General features: G+C 48.2%; 1 protein-coding gene across 1 annotated transcript in view; it reads left to right on the forward strand.

Annotated features, from left to right (window-relative positions):
* Positions 1-19,728, forward strand: part of LOC143961248 (venom factor-like) — a 205,025-nt gene extending 185,297 nt beyond the window's left edge. The window contains exons 39-41 of the mRNA XM_077470483.1: positions 15,028-15,111; positions 16,741-16,876; positions 19,503-19,728. Coding sequence (XP_077326609.1) covers positions 15,028-15,111; positions 16,741-16,876; positions 19,503-19,644 — 362 coding nt within the window. The 3' untranslated portion in view covers positions 19,645-19,728. The remainder of the gene's footprint in view (positions 1-15,027; positions 15,112-16,740; positions 16,877-19,502) is intronic.
* The last annotated feature ends 1,920 nt before the right edge of the window (positions 19,729-21,648 follow it).

Below are 21,648 nucleotides of genomic sequence, written 5' to 3' on the forward strand. Positions count from 1 at the left end.
CACGTGGCCATGGGACATGCTTGTCCTTCTTTTCTGCAGCTGGACATGTTGAACCCAACTACTTGGTAGAGTGGATGACCAAGCCCTCTTCATCCTCCTCATCCTCTCTCACCCAGTCTCAGGGTAGTAGCAAAGCAGCTGCCAACGCATCGTCTTCCCTCCTCTCAATGTCATCATCAGTGACTCCTTCCCTAGACCCACCACGTCCTCCTGAGGAGTCTCCTGAACTCTTTGAGCACAGTGTTGGGTACATGCTCCAGGAGGATGCCCAGTGTTTGGTGGGCTCTGATGATGACACTCAGCTAGAGGAAGGCAGTAGCGTGAGCGCAGAGAGAGGGGATGCTCAAGAAGGACAGCAATCTGGCAGTCATGTTCCACAAGCTGCAGCATACTGCCAGGTTTGCTACAGCGATGAAGAGGGAGGGGATGATGAGGGCACTGACTCCACGTGGGTGCCTGGAAGGAGGGAGGAGGATGAGGAGGAGGAGGAGGAGGCACATGTCCAACGAGGCAGGATGCCCTCCGGGGGCCAGCTTAGGGGCAGCACACCGACTGAATCACACCGCAGAGCTCCGCCTGCGCAGAGCGCTTCCTCTGCGCGTTATTCTAAAAGTTCTTTGGTGTGGGCCTTTTTTGAGACGAGTGCATCAGATCGCACCGCTGCTATTTGCAACATATGTCTCAAGCGTATCTCACGTGGCCAAAACATCAGCCGCTTGGGCACCACATGCTTGACCAGACATATGTTGACCTGCCATGCAGCTCGTTGGCAAGCGTACCTCAAAGACCCACACCAAAGAACAAAGCGGACCTCTCCTTGCTCCTCATCAGCTGGCATCTCCAACCCCACTAGACCTTCAGTCCTCTCTGAAACATGCTCTGAGAGGAATGAAGGTGTAGAATTAGGTGTGTCACAGCCAAGTGCTTCCGGGAACTCTGCTAGTGGTACACCCACGTCCGATTATAGCAGGCAAATGTCCCTGCCCCAGCTGCTGGACCGGCGGAAGAAGTTTACTCCCAGCCATCCACATGCCCAGCGGTTGAATGCTAGCTTGGCTAAATTGCTAGCACTTCAACTGCTGCCTTTTCAGTTGGTAGACTCGGCCCCCTTCCGTGAGTTTGTACAATGTGCGGTTCCTCAGTGGCAGGTCCCCAAACGCCACTTTTTCTCACGGAAGGCGATTCCGTCTCTCTACCGGCATGTGGAAGGCAATGTCCTTGCCTCGCTGGACAGGGCGGTCAGCGGTAAGGTGCATATTACCGCTGACTCATGGTCCAGCAGGCATGGACAGGGACGTTACCTGTCTTTCACGGCCCATTGGGTCACTCTTCTGGCTGCTGGGAAGGATGCAGGACAAGGTGCAGTAGTGTTGGAGGTTGTTCCGCCACCACGCCTCCAAAATGCTACTATTGGTTGTGACACACCTCTCTCCTCCACCCCCTCCTCTTCTTCTTCCTCCATGGCCTCTTCCAGTGCTCTGTCCTCAGAACCAGCGGTGCTCCGTAGGCGTTCCAGGGGCTACGCAAGTATGCAGGCAAAACGATGCCATGCCGCGCTTGCGCTGGTTTGTTTGGGGGACAGGAGCCACACTGGGGCGGATGTTTTGTCAGCTCTGCAGGGGCAGGCCGAGAGGTGGTTGACGCCATGCCAGCTTAAGCCAGGAATGGTGGTTTGCGACAATGGCACCAACCTCCTCTCCGCCCTCCGACAGGGACAACTGACCCATGTGCCCTGTGTAGCTCACGTCCTTAACCTGGTGGTGCAGCGGTTCTTGGGCAGGTACCCCGGCTTACATGATGTCCTGAAGCAGGCCAGGAAAGTCTGTGTGCATTTCCGCCGATCATTTAATGCCTGTGCTCGGCTGGCTGAGCTCCAAAAGGAGTTGAACCTGCCCAAGAACCGCCTTATATGTGACATGCCCACCAGATGGAACTCAACATTGGCCATGCTGCAGCGGCTGCACACGCAGCAGAGGGCCATCAATGAGTACCTGTGCGACTACGGCACCAGGACAGGGTCAGGGGAGCTTGGTTTTTTCTCACCACGCCAGTGGGGCATGATCAGGGATGCATGCACTGTCCTGTCACCGTTTGAGGAGGCCACAAGGATGGTGAGCAGTGACAGTGCATGCATCAGTGACACTGTACCTCTTGTCCACCTCTTGGAGCATACGCTGCGTGGAATAATGGACAGGGCACTTGAGGCAGAACAGAGGCAGGAAGAGGAGGACTTCCTTGCCTCTCAAGGCCCCCTTTATCCAGACAGTGTTCCTGCTGTGCCACCCATCACACAGGAAGAGGATGAGGAGGAGGAAGAGGAGGAGGAGGATGATTGTGTCAGCATGGAGGTGGAGGCTGGCACTCAGCATCAGCATCAGCAGCAGCAGCAGCAGTCTTATAGGGATGATTTACAGTCCCAAGAAACACGTGGACTTGTACGTGGCTGGGAGGAGGTAGCTGCGGATCATGTTGTCCTTAGTGACCCAGAGGACTCCGGACCGAATGCCTCAGCTAACCTACGCTGCATGGCCTCCCTGATCCTGCAAAGCCTGCGGAAGGATCCTCGTATTCTTCGGATCAAGGAGAGGGACCATTACTGGCTGGCCACTCTCCTTGATCCACGGTACAAGGGTAAGGTTGCCGACTTTATCTTGCCATCGCAGAGGGAGCAGAGGATGAGACATCTCCGGGAGGCCTTGCAGAAAGCTCTGTGCAACGCGTTCCCAGAGACTGGGAGGTTACAAACTCCTAGTCCTGGACAACGTGTTGCTGAGGCATCGGTCAGAAGGAGCGGTAGAGAAGGTGGCCGTCTGACTGATGCTTTCAGACAATTTTTTAGTCCGCAGCCCCAAGGTATGATTGGTTCCAGCACCCATCGCCAGCGTCTAATTTACATGGTGCAGGAATACCTAGGGGCAAGGTCAGACTTGGACACCTTTCCCACCGAAAATCCTCTGGCTTACTGGGTCTTGAGGATGGATCACTGGCCAGAGCTTGTACAGTATGCAATTGAGCTACTGGCCTGTCCTGCATCCAGCGTTCTTTCGGAACGCACCTTCAGTGCTGCTGGTGGCTTTGTTACTGATCACAGGGTGCGCCTGTCCACCGAATCAGTTGATTGACTGACCTTCATCAAGATGAATCAGTCTTGGATCACCCACAGCTACCAAGCACCTGAAGCTGATGTAACCGAATATTTTTTTTTTGAAATACCACATCCCTTCAAGACTGCCTATGCTGATGCTGAGTGACTGTCCTGTTATGTTGATTGTCTATCCTCTTCCTCCTCCGCTGATATGTTGGAAGAACATTTTTGGTTCTGGGTGATGCCAGCAGCCCAATTTTTCTGCCCCTGTTTAACAGGGGCGTTTAATTACAATTTTTGATGCAATGCTTTGCAGCAGGGCTATATGGCAGAGGTTGCAGTGTGGTGGCACCAGCACCAGTGCCTAAGGCCCAATTTTTCTGCCCCTGTTTAACAGGGGCGTTTAAGTACAATTTTTGATGCAATGCTTTGCAGCAGGGCTAATTCCTGCATTAAAACTAGAGTATATGGTAGAGGTTGCAGTGTGGTGGCACCAGTGCCTAAGGCCCAATTTTTCTGCCCCTGTTTAACAGGGGCGTTTAAGTACAATTTTTGATGCAATGCTTTGCAGCAGGGCTAATTCCTGCATTAAAACTAGAGTATATGGTAGAGGTTGCAGTGTGGTGGCACCAGTGCCTAAGGCCCAATTTTTCTGCCCCTGTTTAACAGGGGCGTTTAAGTACAATTTTTGATGCAATGCTTTGCAGCAGGGCTAATTCCTGCATTAAAACTAGAGTATATGGCAGAGGTTGCAGTGTGGTGGCACCAGCACCAGTGCCTAAGGCCCAATTTTTCTGCCCCTGTTTAACAGGGACATGTAATTACAATTCTTGATATAATATTTCACAGTAGGGCCCCTTCCTGTGCCCACCCAGAGTAACGGTGAGGACTTATAGTGTTGTGGCACCTGCACCACAACCACCAAAGGTCAATTTTTCTACCACTGTTCAACAATGGCATGTAATTACAATTCTTGATATAATCGTTCACAGCAGGGCGCTCCAGCGCCCACCAAGAGTCACTTTCAGGGCTTACAATGTTGTGGCAAAACCAACACCTTGTTCCGTCATTTCTGCAGAGCATATAGGGCAGGCCCCTACTTTCAAACATCCAACTTACAAACATCTCCTACTTGCAAACGCAAGGAGACAGCAGCAAGTGAGATGAAAAAAGATGGACGACAAAACAAATTATACAGGGGTGATAACCCTTCCCTATGTTTTCCAAAAAGCTTAAAAATAGTTTTTTTGACTGGAGCTACACTTTAAAAATGTACCAGTTGAAAATTACAAACAGATTCAACTTAACACAACAAACCTACACAGTCCCTGTCTTGTTTGCACCGCCTGTATACTGCTGTTCTGAGTATATAGGGCCTGGGGGCCACACGCATTTCCTTTTTTTAATATGGGTACAGGGTTCCCCTTAATATGCGTACAAGACCCAAATAGGCTGATAATGGGCAGGGAGGGCTACCCATGCCATTTTTCTCAATGATTTTCAACCATATTGCAGGAACCAGATATAACATTAAAACCGCAAGCAGTTTTAAATGGTGTTATTTCCGTTTAATGTCATTTTGTGCAGGGACTGTTCTAAACACGGGAAACACGTGGCACTTCACAGGCATACTACAGACACCCCCTAGGCACCATATTTAACCACTTCCCGACTGCCGCACGACGATGTACGTCGACAGAATGGCACGGGCAGGCATATGGGCGTACCTGTACGTCCCTGCCTTCCCGCGGGTGGGGGCCCGATCGGGCCCCCCCCCCCGGTGCCAGCGGCGGTCGGTATCCGTGCAGGAGCGATCCGGGATGAGGGGGCGGCCATTCATTCATGGCCACCCCCTCGCGATCGCTCCTGACGAATGGGAGTGAAGCATTGCATCACTTCCTCTCCTGTAATGTAAACACAGGAGAGGAAGTGATGTAATCTCTCCTCCGTGTCGGTATTTTTCGTTCCGGCACCGAGGAGAGAGGATCGGTGAGTTGCACCAACACGACACTTCACAGTAGAACATGCCAGGCACACTCACACCCCCCCTTTACCCCCCGATCACCCCCCCAATAACCCCTGCCCCCCCAGTCACAGTGACACTAATGCATTTTTTTTTTTTTGCATTGGTGTCATTTGTGACTGTAATAACTGTTAAGGCAGTTAGGGTTAGCCCCCTTTAGTTCTAATGTACCCCTCTAACCCCCCCCAATAAAGGTTTAACCCCGTGATCACCCCCCGTCACCAGTGTCACTAAGGCTGGGTTCACATTGCAGCGGTTTATGAGAACGGATGTGATTCGCACCGCACTGCAGTGCAAATCACATCCGATCTCTGCGATTCGAGTTCAGCCATTCGCCGCACCCGCCGCAAATTCGCACGGGACCCTTTTTTTGGTCCGCAGCAGAATCGGATCGCATGGGTGTTCACACCATGCGATCCAAGTTTGCAGATCGCACTGCGATATGCGAACTGATCTGGGGGTGTCATTAACATTTCACTGACACTCCCAGGAGTTCGCATAGGGCAGTGTGAACTGCCGCCGGGAGGCATGCGATGCGGGAACCCGCCGCGGATTTGTGGCGTTCCCCCATCACTCCAGTGTGAACCCAGCCTAATAAGCGATCGTTTTTCTGATCGCTGTATTAGTGTCACAGGTGACGCTAGTTAGGCAGGTAGGTATTTAGGTTCACCGCAGCTTTTTATAGCGCCAGGGACCCCCATATACTACCGCATAAAGACCCCTGATTGCCCCCTAGTTAACCCTTTCACCAGTGATCACCATATAACTGTTACAGGTGACGCTGGTTGGTTAGTTATTTTTTTATAGTTTCAGGGCACCCGCCATTTATTACCTAATAAAGGTTTAACCCCCTGATCACCCGGCGGGTGTCATTTGTGACTGTAATAACTGTTAGGGCAGTTAGGGTTAGCCCCCTTTAGTTCTAAGGTACCCCCCTAACCCCCCCAATAAAGGTTTAACCCCGTGATCACCCCCCGTCGCCAGTGTCACTAAGGCTGGGTTCACATTGCAGCGGTTTATGAGAACGGATGTGATTCGCACCGCACTGCAGTGCAAATCACATCCGATCTCTGTGCGATTCGAGTTCAGCCATACAGATAGTATGGCTGAATTCGTGTCGCACCCGCCGCAAACTCGCACGGGACCCTTTTTTTGGTCCGCAGCAGAATCGGATCGCATGGGTGTTCACACCATGCGATCCGAGTTTGCAGATCGCACTGCGATATGCGAACTGATCTGGGGGTGTCATTAACATTTCACTGACACTCCCAGCAGTTCGCATAGGGCAGTGTGAACTGCCGCCGGGAGGCATGCGATGCGGGAACCCGCCGCGGATTTGTGGCGTTCCCGCATCGCTCCAGTGTGAACCCAGCCTAATAAGCGATCGTTTTTCTGATCGCTGTATTAGTGTCACAGGTGACGCTAGTTAGGCAGGTAGGTATTTAGGTTCGCCGCAGCTTTTTATAGCGCCAGGGACCCCCATATACTACCGCATAAAGCCCCCTGATTGCCCCCTAGTTAACCCTTTCACCAGTGATCACCATATAACTGTTACAGGTGACGCTGGTTGGTTAGTTATTTTTTTATAGTTTCAGGGCACCCGCCATTTATTACCTAGTCTCACTAGTGTACCCCTAAATTTAAGGGGTGTCTACTTTCCAAAATGGGGTCATTTGGGGGGGGGGTTTGTGCCATCTTGGCATTTTATGGCCTTCAAAACTGTAACGCCCTTAGAAAGCCTGAAGGCGGTGCTTGGTTTTCGGGGCTAGGCTCCCAAAAAGTCCCACATATGTGGTATCCCCGTACTCAGGAGAAGCAGCAGAATTTATTTTGGGGTGTCATTTCACATATGCCCATAGCATGTGTGAGCAATATATCATTTAGTGACAACTTTGTGTAAAAAAAAAAAAAATTTTTTTTTGTCATTATTCAATCGCTTGAGGCAAAAAAATAAAATATTCAATGGGCTCAACATGCCACTTATTAATTTCCTTAGGGGGTCTACTTTCCAAAATGGGGTCATTTGGGGGGGTTTTGTACTGCCCTGTCATTTTAGCACCTCAAGAAATGAGATAGGCAGTCGTAAACTAAAAGCTGCGTAAATTCCAGAAAACGTACCTTAGTTTGTAGATGTGACAACTTTTGCGCAAACCAATAAATATACAGTTATTGACTTTTTTTTTACCAAAGACATGTGGCTGAATACATTTTGGCCTAAATGTATGACTAAAATTGAGTTTATTGGATTTTTCTAATAACAAAAAGTAGAAAATATCATTTTTTTTCAAAATTTGCGGTCTTTTTACGTTTATATCGCAAAAAATAAAAATCGCAGAGGCAATCAAATACCATCAAAAGAAATCTCTATTTGTGGGAAGAAAAGGACGCAAATTTTGTTTGGGTAAAACATTGCATAACCGCGCAATTACCAGTTAAAGCAGCGCAGTGCCAAAGTGTAAAAAGACCCCTGGTCATTTACCAGCAAAATGGTCCGGTCTGAAAGGGGTTAAAGGAATATTTCACTTTTTTTTTCACTTTAATCGTCATTAAAATCAGTGCTCCCGCCAAAACGGCTGTTTTTAAAACTTTTTTTTGCATTGACCTATGTCCCCTGAGGCAGGAGTCAGGTCCCCAAACCCTTTTTAGGACAATATCTTGCATATTAGCCTTTAAAATTAGCACTTTCCATTTCGAACGTTCGAGTCACATAGACTTCAATGGAGTTCTAACGTTCGTAACGAACGTGGGGTCCGTTCGAAAGTTCTGGTGCGAACCGAACCGGGGGGTGTTCGGCTCATCCCTAGTGAAATGTATGGAAACCATGGTTCTATGGAACAGGACATGGGAGCTAACAGGAGAGTATAACCCTCTCAGCAGAACCTGTCAGGGATTTTGAATACAATTATGCCGTGTACACACGAGCGGAATTTCCATCGGAAAAATTTTGGATGGTTTTTCCGACAGAATTCCACTCAAGCTTGGCTTGCATACACATGGTCAAACAAAAGTTCGCTGAACTTTCGACCGTCAAGAATGCAGGGACATACAACACTATGACGAGCCGAGAAAATTAAGTTCAATGCTTCCGAGCATGCGTCTAATTGTTTCCGAGCATGCGTAGGAATTTTGCGCATCGGAATTGGTACAGACGATCAGAATTTCCGATCTAAACATTTTCCGACCGAAAAATTGAGAACCTGCTCTCAATCTTTTGCTGGCTGGAATTCCGCCAGCAAAAGACAGATGGAGAATACACACGGTCGCATTTTCGAACCAAAACCTCTCATCTGACTTTTTCTGGTGGAATTTGCGCTTGTGTGTACGGGGCATAAGTTGACTTTGCTGGCACAAAAGAGTTCAAATGAAATTCTACTAGTGTATGGCCAGCTCAACATTATGGACCAATTCTAAAATGCTACTGTCATTCTATTACAGTACTTCTCTATGCCTGGGGGTGTTTACACAGGAGTCACCAGAACAGGAAATGAAAAGAAATCCCCCCAATAGGAGTACAAACAGTGAATGTAGCTGAGTCTAAGCCCTTGTACACATGGTCGAGAATCCGTCGGAATGTGTCCTATCGGACCGTGTTGTCGGATAATCCGACTGTGTTTGGTATGCATCGGACTGATTCTGTCGGAATATCCGTCGGACCAAATTTTCCAACTTGTTGGAAATATTTTCCGACCAACTGGTTCGATCGGACATACTCCGATCATGTGTAGAGAATTTTGATCGGACCAAGTGCCACACATGCTCAGATCAAATTCCTACATCAAAGCTATTGGCTACTTGCCTGAACGTAGTCCCATCGTAACAAAATTACGTCATCACGTTCTGAATGATCGGATTTTTCGACAACTTAGTCCGACCGTGTGTATGCAACAGTTTCGGACAAGATCCGACGGACAAAATCCAACAGACAAAATCCGACGGATTTGGTTGTCGAAATCTCCGACCGTGTGTACAGGGGCTTAAAGGTTGAGAAGAGCCAAGGTGGTCTGTCTCTCAATGTGCACTCTTTATCACCACTGGGGGTTTTTCTGGACAAGTCAGAAGCTGACTTTTAGGCCGCGTACACACGGGCGGACTGTTCGCCCAACCTTGTCCGCTGAACAGTGTTTGGGCGGACAGTCCGCCCGTGTGTGGGCTTTCAGCGGACAGTTTCAGCGGACAGTTGGACGGACAAAGTCTTTCGGAAATTCCGAAAAACTGTCCGCTGAAACTGTGTTTGAGCGAACAGTCCGCCCGTGTGTAGGCTACTTTCGAAATGAGCAAACTGTTCCCGCTCGGAAAGTCCGCCCATTTCGAGCGCGTGTACAGGTAGGCGGGGCCCGCGAAGGAGACGTCGCGGGCTCCGCCGCCTGGAATGGGCTTAAAGGGGAACCCCAACGCCGAAAAAAATCGGCGTGGGGGTTCCCCCAAAGTCCACACCAGACCCTTGTCCGAGCACGCTACCCGGCCGGCCAGGAAAGGGAGGCGAGCGAGCGCGCCCCCCCTCCTGAGCCGTACCAGGCCGCGTGCCCTCAACATGGGGGGGTGCCTTGGGGAAGGGGGGGCCGCGCGGCCCCCCCACCCCAAAGCACCTTGTCCCCATGTTGATGAGGACAAGGGCCTCTTCCCGACAACCCTGGCCGTTGGTTGTCGGGGTCTGCGGGCGGGGGGCTTATCGGAATCCGGGAGCCCCCTTTAAGAAGGGGGCCCCCGGATACCGGCCCCCCACCCTATGTGAATGAGTATGGGGTACAATGTACCCCTACCCATTCACCTGTGAAATAAAGTACAAAAAAAAACACAACACAGGGAAAAAATATTTTATTGCACAGCTCCGGGGGTCTTCCGTCTTCGGGGGTCTTCTCGCCGGACTCCTCCGCTATCTGTGTGTAGCTCTTTTACTAGCGGAGGAGTCCGGCTTTCTTCCTCCCCGCCGCCGGCCTCTTCTCCCGACTTCGGGGGTCTTGTCCCCCTCTTCGGTTCTTCTGCTGGGCCACCACGCCTTCTTGTAGCTCTTTTGCAGGCGGTGGCCCGGTCTTCTGTCGCCGCTGCCTTCCGTTCTTCTGTCGCCGCCTTCGGTTCTTCTGCCGGGCCACCGCGCCTTCTTGTAGCTCTTTTACAGGCGGTGGCCCGGTCTTCTGTCGCCGCCGCCGCCGCCGCCGCCGCCGCCGCCGCCGCCTTCCGTTCTTGTTCTTCTTCTTGTTCTTCTTCTTCTTCTCCTGGAGATGTTGACTCGACGAGCTCTCCGGCCGGAATGCCAGAGCCGCGCTGTGCGGTCACTTATATAGTGACAATGGGGCGGTGTCACATGGTATATGTCACATGGGTTGGTCACATGGGTTGATGTCACATGGGGACTATGACATCGTAAGGGGGCGGGGTCACCATGTGACCAACCCATGTGACATATACCATGTGACACCGCCCCATTGTCACTATATAAGTGGCAGCGGAGCGTGTCCCTGGCATTCCGGCCGGAGAGCTCGTCGAGTCAACATCTCCAGGAGAAGAAGAACAAGAACAAGAAGAAGAACAAGAACGGAAGGCGGCGGCGGCGGCGACGACAGCGGCGACAGAAGACCGGGCCACCGCCTGTAAAAGAGCTACAAGAAGGCGCGGTGGCCCGGCAGAAGAACCGAAGGCGGCGACAGAAGAACGGAAGGCAGCGGCGACAGAAGACCGGGCCACCGCCTGCAAAAGAGCTACAAGAAGGCGCGGTGGCCCGGCAGAAGAACCGAAGAGGGGGACAAGACCCCCGAAGTCGGGAGAAGAGGCCAGCGGCGGGGAGGAAGAAAGCCGGCCTCCTCCGCTAGTAAAAGTGCTACACGAAGATAGCGGAGGAGTCCGGCGAGAAGACCCCCGAAGACGGAAGACCCCCGGAGCTGTGCAATAAAATATTTTTTCCCTGTGTTGTGTTTTTTTTTGTACTTTATTTCACAGGTGAATGGGTAGGGGTACATTGTACCCCATACTCATTCACATAGGGTGGGGGGCCGGTATCCGGGGGCCCCCTTCTTAAAGGGGGCTCCCGGATTCCGATAAGCCCCCCGCCCGCAGACCCCGACAACCAACGGCCAGGGTTGTCGGGAAGAGGCCCTTGTCCTCATCAACATGGGGACAAGGTGCTTTGGGGTGGGGGGGCCGCGCGGCCCCCCCTTCCCCAAGGCACCCCCCATGTTGAGGGCACGCGGCCTGGTACGGCTCAGGAGGGGGGGCGCGCTCGCTCGCCCCCCTTTCCTGGCCGGCCGGGTAGCGTGCTCGGACAAGGGTCTGGTGTGGACTTTGGGGGAACCCCCACGCCGATTTTTTTCAGCGTTGGGGTTCCCCTTTAAGCCCATTCCAGGCGGCGGAGCCCGCGACGTCTCCTTCGCGGGCCCCGCCTACCTGTACACGCGCTCGAAATGGGCGGATTTGCCTCCTCCTTACGTGGGCGAGTCCGTTCATTTCAAAAGTTGAGCGAACTGTTTGGCAAACAGTTCGCTGAAACAGTCCGCTCGTGTGTGGGCAAGTCCGCTCATGCAAATTTTGAGCGGACTGTTTGCCGAAACTGTTTGACGAACAAGGTTGGGCAAACAGTCCGCGCGTGTGTACGCGGCCTCAGAGGAGGAAAGGGTGGTGCCTGCTGATTTTTGCTCATAGTACTAGTTGGTCACATTCAGTTTGACTTGTTCTTTAATATTGAACAAATACAGAACAAGTCCAACTGATTGTGACTAACTATACCATGACCTGGATAAATAAGAACCTTCACAGACCTGCTGGTTTGGTTTGTGTGATTTTGTCTCAGGAACATGATAACTTTACATATCATGGACGAGTGTGGTTGTGCCTGGTTGACCATGATTTACTTACACATTTTGTAGAAGTTATCAGAGTAGTAGTGGCAAGGGCTGAAGGTCTGCTTGAACACCAGAGACCAAACTCCATACTTTTCCCTGGATTCCCAAGCCCTCGCTGATGGTAGCCAGTGTTATGCCGCGTACACATGATCAAACAATCGGGTGGAAAAGTCCGGCAAACTGAAGTCCGCCGGACAATCCCCCCGTGTGTAGCCTCCGGCATACTTTTTTGACCCGAAAGTACGACGGACTTAGAAAGTAGTTTTGCACTCCAATCTTCCCGCCGGACTCGCATTTTGGCAGACAATCCGGCCGTGTGTATGCCAGTCCACTGTACTTTTGAAATGAACGGACTTTTCCCGCCAGGAGAAAAGTCCGCTCATTTCGAGTGGGTCTCCAGGTAGGCGGGGCCCGCGAAGGAGACGTTGCTGGCCTCGCCACCTGGTATGGGCTTAAAGGGGAACCCCAATGCCGAAAAAATCGGCGTGGGGTCCCCCAGGTCCACATCAGACCCTTGTCCAAACAGGAAAGGGGGGGACGAGCGAGCGCCCCCCCCCCTCCGAGCCGTGCCAGGCCGCGTGCCAGGTCGCGTGCCCTCAACATGGGGGGTGCCTTGGGGAAGGGGGGGCCGCGAGGTGATGAGGACAAGGGCCTCTTCCCGACAACCCTGGCTGTTGGTTGTCAGGGTCTGCGGGCAAGGGGCTTATCGGAATCCGGGAGCCCCCCTTTAATAACATAGGGTGGGGGGCCGGTATCCAGGGGCCCCCTTAATTAAAGGAGGCTCCCGGATTCCGATAAGGCCCCCGCCCGCAGACCCCGTCAACCAACGGCCAGGGTTGTCGGGAAGAGGCCCTTGTCCTCATCAACATGGGGACAAGGTGCTTTTGGGTGGGGGGCGGCCCCCCTTCCCCAAGGCACCCCCCATGTTGAGGGCACGCGGCCTGGTACGGCTCAGAGGGGGGGCGCTCACTCATCCCCCCCTTTCCTGGCCGGCCGGGTAGCGTGCTCGGGCAAGGGTCTGATGTGGACCTGGGGGGACCCCCACGCCAATTTTTTTCAGCGTTGGGGTTCCCCTTTAAGTCCATACCAGGTGGCAGGGCCAGCGACGTCTCCTTCGCGGGCCCCGCCTACCTGGAGACGTGCTCGAAATGAGCGAACTTTCCTCCGCGTGTGTGGGCGAGTCCGTTCATTTCAAAAGTAGGGCGGATAGTACGGCTGACTTAGTACGCCATATTAGTCCGCTGAAAAAGTGCTGTGTGTGGGCAAGTAGCTCGTTCAGAAAGTCCGACGGACAGTCGGGCGTGAAGTCCGCCAGACTAAGTCCGTCGGATAGTCGGCTAGGTGTGTACGCGGCATATATTGCACTGAATTGACAAGCATTGGACATTTAATGTTTTTCTGAATTAATCATTTTCTAATTGGTGAAAGTTCTGTAAAAACTTTGTTTAATAGACCCCTTAAGCCCCATACACACTATCAGTTTTTCTGCTGAGTTTTTCCTTCAGGTTTACCAAAACTATGCAGTGCAAGGGCCTGCCTGATTGCATACAAATTGAAACTCCTAAGGTTTGACCTCATATTATATGGTTTTGGTAAATCTGAAGGAAAAACTCAGCAGAAAAACTGATAGTGTGTATGGGGCTTTAGACTGGACTTTGTGTGCCACTAAACCCTGAGTCTCTACAGTACTTGGTTTCCAATGATCCAGTGTATGTCAGAGTAAAAATCTATACATTAGAATTTTCACTAAAAGAATAATGTCCCTAGATGTTCTAGATGTCTTGTGAGGAATCTCTGCATGATACAATTTTAGAATGTGCGCAAAACAGCAGCGTGGGTGAATTGCCCTGATCACATGCCAATGGCCATATTTGTGCTGATCACAAAGCTCAGTTGTACATGATCAGATGAAAACCATCAGTTGGAGTCATTAGCTATATGTAAGGGAACAGTGGTTTAATCTGGTTGTAGGGTGTGAAAATTTTGACCAGGAGGAGTATGGGGTGAAAATGAAAGGTCTACCCATTGTGCACTTTCTGGCCAATTGTCAAGGTTCAACAGGGGTTATCAACTGCCCACTTAGCAGATACTGGTCAGTGGTCAATAACTCGATTCAACTGCACATACAAGTCAAGGAACATTAATACCTGTTGGAAAAATGGCCTTACATTAGAGCAGGGGTGCCCAACCAGTGGCCCAGTGGCCCAGTGGCGGAGCACTCTGATGTGGCCCACGACCTCCTGCTCTGGGATAGAATAGAAAGAATACTGTTATTAAAGGTCAGTTTATTACTAAACTCACAGTATATATATGGCCATATATTTTCTGCAGTGGTTACTGGGCTGCTTTCAAACTGATCTGCAGGTGCAGAGAAGTTTACCTGCAGGTTACCTGCACTGAGCCACATACTTCTATTATTACTTGTGAGTTTGGCGAGCTTTCTGAAAGTGCACCAAACTTGCAGAATATAATAGAAGTCTATTGCAAACTGCAGGAAAGCCAAAGGTTCACTGCATTGCACACATAGTGGGGGTAAACCGCAGCACATCAGTGTGAAAGCAGCCTTGGACCCCTTTCACACGGTCAGTCCGACAATCCAACCAATTGGACCCTCAATTCACCTCTAAGTAGTGGCAGACATAAACCGACATGTATTTTACCTCCAATACCATCCGCTAAAAAGTATCGTGGGCTGCGTCCGTGTCCGCTCTGCAAATGCAGAGTGGACGCGGACATGCAATCCAGCGCTCCGCTCATTGTGGCCCGCGACCGGTTACCAAGTCCCTTAAGTGGCCCTCGCTCTTCAAAAGGTTGGGCACACCTGCATTAGAGAGATGACTGTGCTAAAAAAAAACGTGGTAGCTGGGTATTTTCCAACAGAGCCTGGTGAATTCCATAGGTTGGTAAAAAGAGCTGAACTACAGCAATAGGAAATGCAACACCAGAATCCTGGACAGATGATAATTCAAGTATGACCGGTAGGATGAAAGGGTACATACAAGGGATAACTTCAGTAAAATATCAAATGCATCAAAATGTGGTGTAAGATACTTTAAATCATTATTTTTCTTTTTGTGTGTTAACAGTATACAGGACAACACTCAGCCAAATCAAGCAGGAAGACAACTACTTTACCTATGTGATGACCATTACACTTGTCATAAAACCAGGTAATGAATAAAATAGGAACTTCTGTATATACACTATCCATAAAGTAATAGTTGTAGCCTCAGGCCTCAGACTATAATACCCTCATAGTTGATGCACAATGATGGACCCAAGGACTGGTTTAAAAATTTAAGTAAATGTAAAATGTAAGGCCCCTTCCATTTGGGCACTGTCAGGCAGCCAAAGCAAGAGGTTGAGGCACGCTTTAAATAATCTCAACTACCTGTCAATGAGTATTGGACAGCCCCATACACACAGTCATTGGAATGAAACAAAGCAAATAGGCAGGGCCATTTTTAATATTGATTGGGCCCTGGGCAAAAATTTTCTTAGGGCCCCCCTCCCCCCATGCAATTTCACTCTCCACCTTGTCTGAGACATACAATAAATAGCAGCTAGACTTAAAATCAGTTTACTGTATCAGATCAGGCAGCAATTGGTTGCCAGAGGTTACAGCATATCACTACTGCTTACTGACTGGATGCTAGAGGTTACAGCACTCCTTACGGCTCACTGATTAGTTGCTAGAGGTTACAGCACATTTCTGCTTGTTGATTGGCTGCTAGAGATTTCTGTACAGTAATACTGCTCACTGGTTGCTATAGGTTACAGCACATCTTCTCCTCACTGCAGGGGGGCATGATATACCTATGAATGCTGCCTCTATTTACATATCAATGCAGTTGGCCTCAGCTATTTACACATGCATGTCATTGCTATTTACATATGAATGCCAGTATTTACATGTAAACACAGGTCTGCAGGTGAGTCATCTGTACACAACAATAGGGCAGTGCTGGGCAGTATTAGTAGCAGCACAGGTCTAAAACTTCAAGGGACAAGGGAATGTAAACTGGGATAGTTGGCAAGTATGAGGCAGCTGCTTTGGGCCCCACAACAATGACAGGGCCCTGGGCAGCTGCCCCTTTTGCCCTGACTTAAAGATGGCCCTGCAAATAGAGAGTGTCACGGTCAACGGGTGATAGTGCCTGCCACCACCCCCTATGGAGGTGAATGGGGCTGTGCCTTATACTGTGAGGTCTAGTGGATGTGGTTTCAGTCAGGTAGATATGGATTTCTGTGAGAAATCCCTCTTCAAACAAGAATGTGAGTACGGCATATCCCCTCCCAATCGTCTGCCAACCATGGGCCAGAGGCTCCTTACAACGTGATCCACCATGGATTATGAATCAGTTAGACCCATATGAAAGAGGCCTAACTGAGTAACCTTTACAGTAGTTTTGGTACTGCTGCATATCAGCGTTGCTGGTCTTGCAGCTTCTCCTGTCCATATGCACTCGCTCCAGCGATGGCTACATGGCAATTCTCAGAGCGAACTTCCTGATGGTGACAGCAACAGATCATGCCTGTGCAACAACTTGACTGGGTGACTGACAACACAGGAGCACAAGTGAGAGATATCAGTAGGTGCCTGAGCATGGCAGGATGGCAGGTTAATATTTAAATGAAAACTGCAGATTCAAAAATGTAGAAAATACTTTTAAAATGATACTCACATGGTAAAACTTTTTTTTAGCGGTCAGGTTTGCTTATACTTTAAAAAAGTTATGGTTGTATCCATGGCCTAGGACTTTACTTTTCATATGTATGTATTTTTCTATCACCACCAGGAACCGATGTGGTTGAGAAAGATGATAAACGCAATTTTATCAGCCATGCAAAGTGCCGTAAAGCTCTAAATCTGGTGGTGGGCCAAGATTATGTGGTGTGGGGAGTTGCCAAAGATCTATGGAACCTGGGCTCTGGGTAAGTGACAGAGAAGCTATATTAAATCACATATATATCTTGAAAGACCAATGGTAACCAAGCAAAAATCCGCCCCTCTTGAGTTCCCACCACTGCGCTTACAGATAAAAGTAATATTTCAGTGAAGCTGCAACTTTAAATACATAAATGTAAAAATAATATATTAATTTGAACTCTAATACAATAGTGTAAAAAATCAATATAAGCTGTGCTTAAATAACACTTCTAAAATGATAAAGTGAATATCTGTTTTTCACAGACCTACAACATAAACACACTAATAATACATCACATAAATCACCCTGCGCCAGTAGTGAAAAATATAATCTGTATAATATAAAAGATAAAGTCCATCATTTTGCATCAAATTCATGGACTTTATCTTTTATATTATACGGATTATATTTTTCACTACTGGCGCAGGGTGATTTATGTGATGTATTATTAGTATGTTTATGTTGTAGGTCTGTGAAAAACAGATATTCACTTTAGAAGTGTTATTTAAGCGCTGCTTATATTGATTTTTTAAACTATTGTGTTCGATTTCAAATTAATATATTATTTTCACATATATATCTTATTTAAAGTGTATGTCAAGCTAAAACATATTTTTATAGTATCGGATGGATTTGGAATAAATGTTAATAAAAATAAAAAATGCATTTTAACAGTGCCAGAGAAGACTAGAACCCCTGCCAATTTTTTTAAATGTTTTGCGAGGAAAGAAAAAGACACAATGGGGCCCTTTTTTAAAAATAAAAAACATTAATTGAACAAATGTCTTACACATTTGTGCAGACTGGACAAATGTTCCTTATATTTTCTGTAAAAGATTAGTAAACAAGTTGTAGGAGCCCAAAACCTCCATCTGATGTCAGCATACCACTGAATAATAACCACCTGCTGCAGTTCAATGCAACATAAAAATTACATAAAAGTGGGTCAGAAAACATTTCAGCCACTAGTTTGAGCGGATGATCATAGTAATTAGTAAACATCAACCTTTTTGGGGGGTTTAGGGGGCCCCTCTTTATTACAGCTTGGTCAATGTTGAAGGAGAAACAAATGCTGGACTTGATTGATGTGGAATAATTTAAAAATTTGAGTTTTGAGTTGAGTGGTGGACTAGTAAGATTGTTACATCATTGGTATTATCTGGAGGAATAGTGTCCCACCATTGGAATTAGTGGGAGGAATAGTGCCCCATGGTTGGTATTAGTGGGAAGAATAGTGCCCAATCATTGGTATTAGTGGGAGGAGTATTTGCCCATCATTGGTATTAGTTGGAGGAGTACACCCTTCATTGGTATTAGTTGTAGGAATAGTGTCCCATCATCGGTATTAGTGGGGGGAATAATGCCCCATCATTGGTGTTAGTGGGAGGAATAGTGCCCCATCATTGCTATTAGTTAGAGGAATAGTGCCCCATCATTTGTATTGGAGGAACAGTGCCCCATCATTGGTATTAGTTGGAGTAACAGTCCCCCATCATTGGTATTATTTGCAGGAATAGTACACCCTTCATTGGTATTAGTTGGAGCAATAGTGCCCCATCATTGGTATTAGTTGGAGGAATAGTGTCCCATCATTGGTATTAGTTGGAGGAACAGTGCCCCATCATTGGTATTAGTTGGAGGAACAGTGCCCCATCATTGGTATTATTTGGAGGAATAGTACACCCTTCATTGGTATTACTGAGAGGAATAGTGCCCCATCATTTGCATTACTGGGAGGAATAGTGCCCCATCACTGGTGTCAGTGGGAGCAATAGTACCCCATCCTTGGCATTTGTGGGAGGAATAGTGCCCCATCATTGATGTCAGTGGGAGGAATAGTGCCTCCTTCTTCGCATTTGTGGGAGTAATAGTGCCCCATCATTGGTACCAGTGGAAGGAATAGCATCACATCATTGGTATTAGTGGAAGGAATAGTACCGCTATCACTGGTATTAGTTGGAGCAATAGTGACCCATCATTTGTATTGTTGGGATGAATAGTGACCCATCATTGGTGTCAGTACAACCTTGTACCAGTGGGAGGAACAGTGCCCCAAGGGCCAGATAAAGGAAAGCAAAGGGACACTAGAATGGAGACCGATGAATTAGAAAATGGGTTCTCATTAGTGATTGTTGAAAGACAAAAATCTATCTTTTTGGGTATCCAAAAAAGTATTTGTTATATTAGAACTAAAGGGAAAACGTTATCTTCATTATGGATATCGTAAAGGATATAGTATAGTTATGGTATAGTTATGGATATAGTAATAATCCCTGTCAGTTTTTTGCCATCTGTGTACCATTGAGGAAGATTTCTCTTCCCATCTTGTACATAGCCAAAACAAAAAGTGAGAGGAAATTCCTGGGTGTCACTGGGGTCACGAAACTATTGTCCCATTGAAAGATTTTCACTCTATTCCTGTTCTGGTGACTCAAAGTTTGGGAATTTCTTTTACTTTTGATGATAATGGTAAGCAGGACAAATAGAGAGGGTGAATCTACATGGACAAAGACGGCCATAAAAACCTGACAGGTGTTCTTATCCCTCTCCACTCTGTCCAAAATTGAAAAAAAAAACGTTTTTTTGCTCTTAGTTATACTTTAAGTTTAGCCTCAATTGTCTCCCTTCAGGTTCTCCTACATGGTGACCAAGGACACTTGGCTGGAGATGTGGCCAACTGATAGGCAGTGTCAGGATCCCGAGCATGAACAGCTGTGTGAAGAACTTACCAACTTCTCGGAGGAGCTTCAATTGCAAGGCTGTCCTAATTAAACCACATTTCACCAACGTTCTTTTATATCGATTGTAAAAATACACTGATTTACCACAACAATAAACCGAGTTCTTTGTTGCACAGTTTGTGTCTGGGAGAGTTTTTGGTGTCATATGGTCAGATATAAGCAAAAATGTATGTAAAAGACTATAGAACCCCCATTGAGAAGAACATGTTGCGTTGTGTGACCCAACTGCGTGAACAGAAGGGACCAATTGGCAAATGATCAATTTAGGAGTGGACACCATCAATGCCACCATATAGTCATTGAATTCCACACAGCTGCTCATTTTTCCTTTTTGAGATAGCTGTCCAGGAGGGTAAACTGCAGTCCATATTGGAACTATAACAACCAGTCTAAGACCTGATGAAGGAGGCTTTTTTGACTTCCGAAATGTGTTGGATACTTTCTTACCGCTGAGTTTGACTTTACTGTCAAGACTAAAGGATATATGGACTTTTGAATATATCATTTGGTGTTTGGTCCCTTCTGTTCATGCAAAACTCAAGCAGGATGTGTCTTATTCCTTTGAGACATCCCACATCTTTGTGTTCTCTAAGTGGCTGAGATCCATTTGAGAAGAACCACTACCAATCTTACAAGATAGCCAAGCTTCAAGTCCAGCACCTCTACTGTATTTTATTCCATCTCATGTTTGTGCAGTATAGTGGCTTAATAACTAGTACTCCTGCCTTGCAGCACTGGGAATCTCAGTTCAAATCCTAACAAGGAAACTACCTGCATGGATTTTGCATGTTCATCCTTCATGCCCTAAAAAATGCAGGTAGGGTAACTACTTAAGACCCCTTTCACACTGGGGCTGCAGCCCCATCAGCGCTAAAGCGCCACTTGTTTTAGCAGCACTTTAGTGCTGTTTAAAGTGGTTTTAAACCCTTACAAACCACTTTGACCTACAGGTAAGCCTAGATTAAGGCTTTCCTGTAGGTTCAAGAAATATCTCCTAAACCTACACGGTTAAGGAGATATTTGCCAAAACACAGGCTGTCAACGGCGATCTGCCGTGAGTGACGGCTCACATGTGCATGCACGGGAGTGACGTCATCGCGGCTTCGTCGAATGATAGCGGCGGAGCAGCGAGACCCACCGAGACCCACCGAGAAGATGGACGCTCCGGACTACAGGGGACAGCGGTGACTTCACTGGCTCCTGTGTCAGGTAAGTGACACATAATGGACTACTATGCGATGCATAGTAGTCCATTATGCTTTACCTTTGCAGGGAATCAAAGAGGAAGTAAACTCATCAGGATTTACTTCCTCTTTAAGCTGTGTTTTTCAGCCACTGGCGGTGGGTGCTTTTCACCCCAAAGAAAGCCCCTGTACACACGGTCAGACATTCTGCCAACCAAATCCGTCGGATTTTGTCCATCGGATTCTGTCCGTCGGATCTTGTCTGAAACTGTTGCATACACACGGTCGGACTAAGTTGTCGAAAAATCCGATCATTCAGAACATGATGACGTAATTTCTTTACGATGGGACTAGTAGCCAATAGCTTTGATGTAGGAATTTGATCTGAGCATGCGTGGCACTTGGTCCGATCAAAATTCTCTACACATGATCGGAGTATGTCCGATTGAACTAGTTGGTCGGAAAATATTTCCAACATGTTGGAAAATTGGGTCCGGCAGATATTCGGACAGAATCAGTCCGATGCATACCACACACAGTCAGATTATCCGACAACACGGTCCGATAGGACACATTCCGACGGGTTCTCCGACCGTGTGTACAAGGGCAAAGGGTTAAAAACTCCTGTGTTGCTTTGAAAGCCCTTTTAAGGCACTTCGGAAGCACTGCCCCTTCATTCCAATGGGCAGGGTGCCCCAAAGATGCTGTTTGCAGGACTTCTTGGAACTGCCCCAGTGTGAAAAGTCACTCTTGAATGAATGGGAGGCAGTTTTCAGGCACTTAGCAGAGGCTATTTGCAGTGTTAAAGCGCCTGAAAACTACCCCAAAAGGAATGTGAAAGGGGTCTTAAG

Source organism: Lithobates pipiens, unplaced genomic scaffold (assembly GCF_037356315.1).
Source record: "Lithobates pipiens isolate NorthernLeopardFrog02 unplaced genomic scaffold, aLitPip1_a1.2 Scaffold_8, whole genome shotgun sequence".
NCBI lineage: Eukaryota > Metazoa > Chordata > Amphibia > Anura > Ranidae > Lithobates > Lithobates pipiens.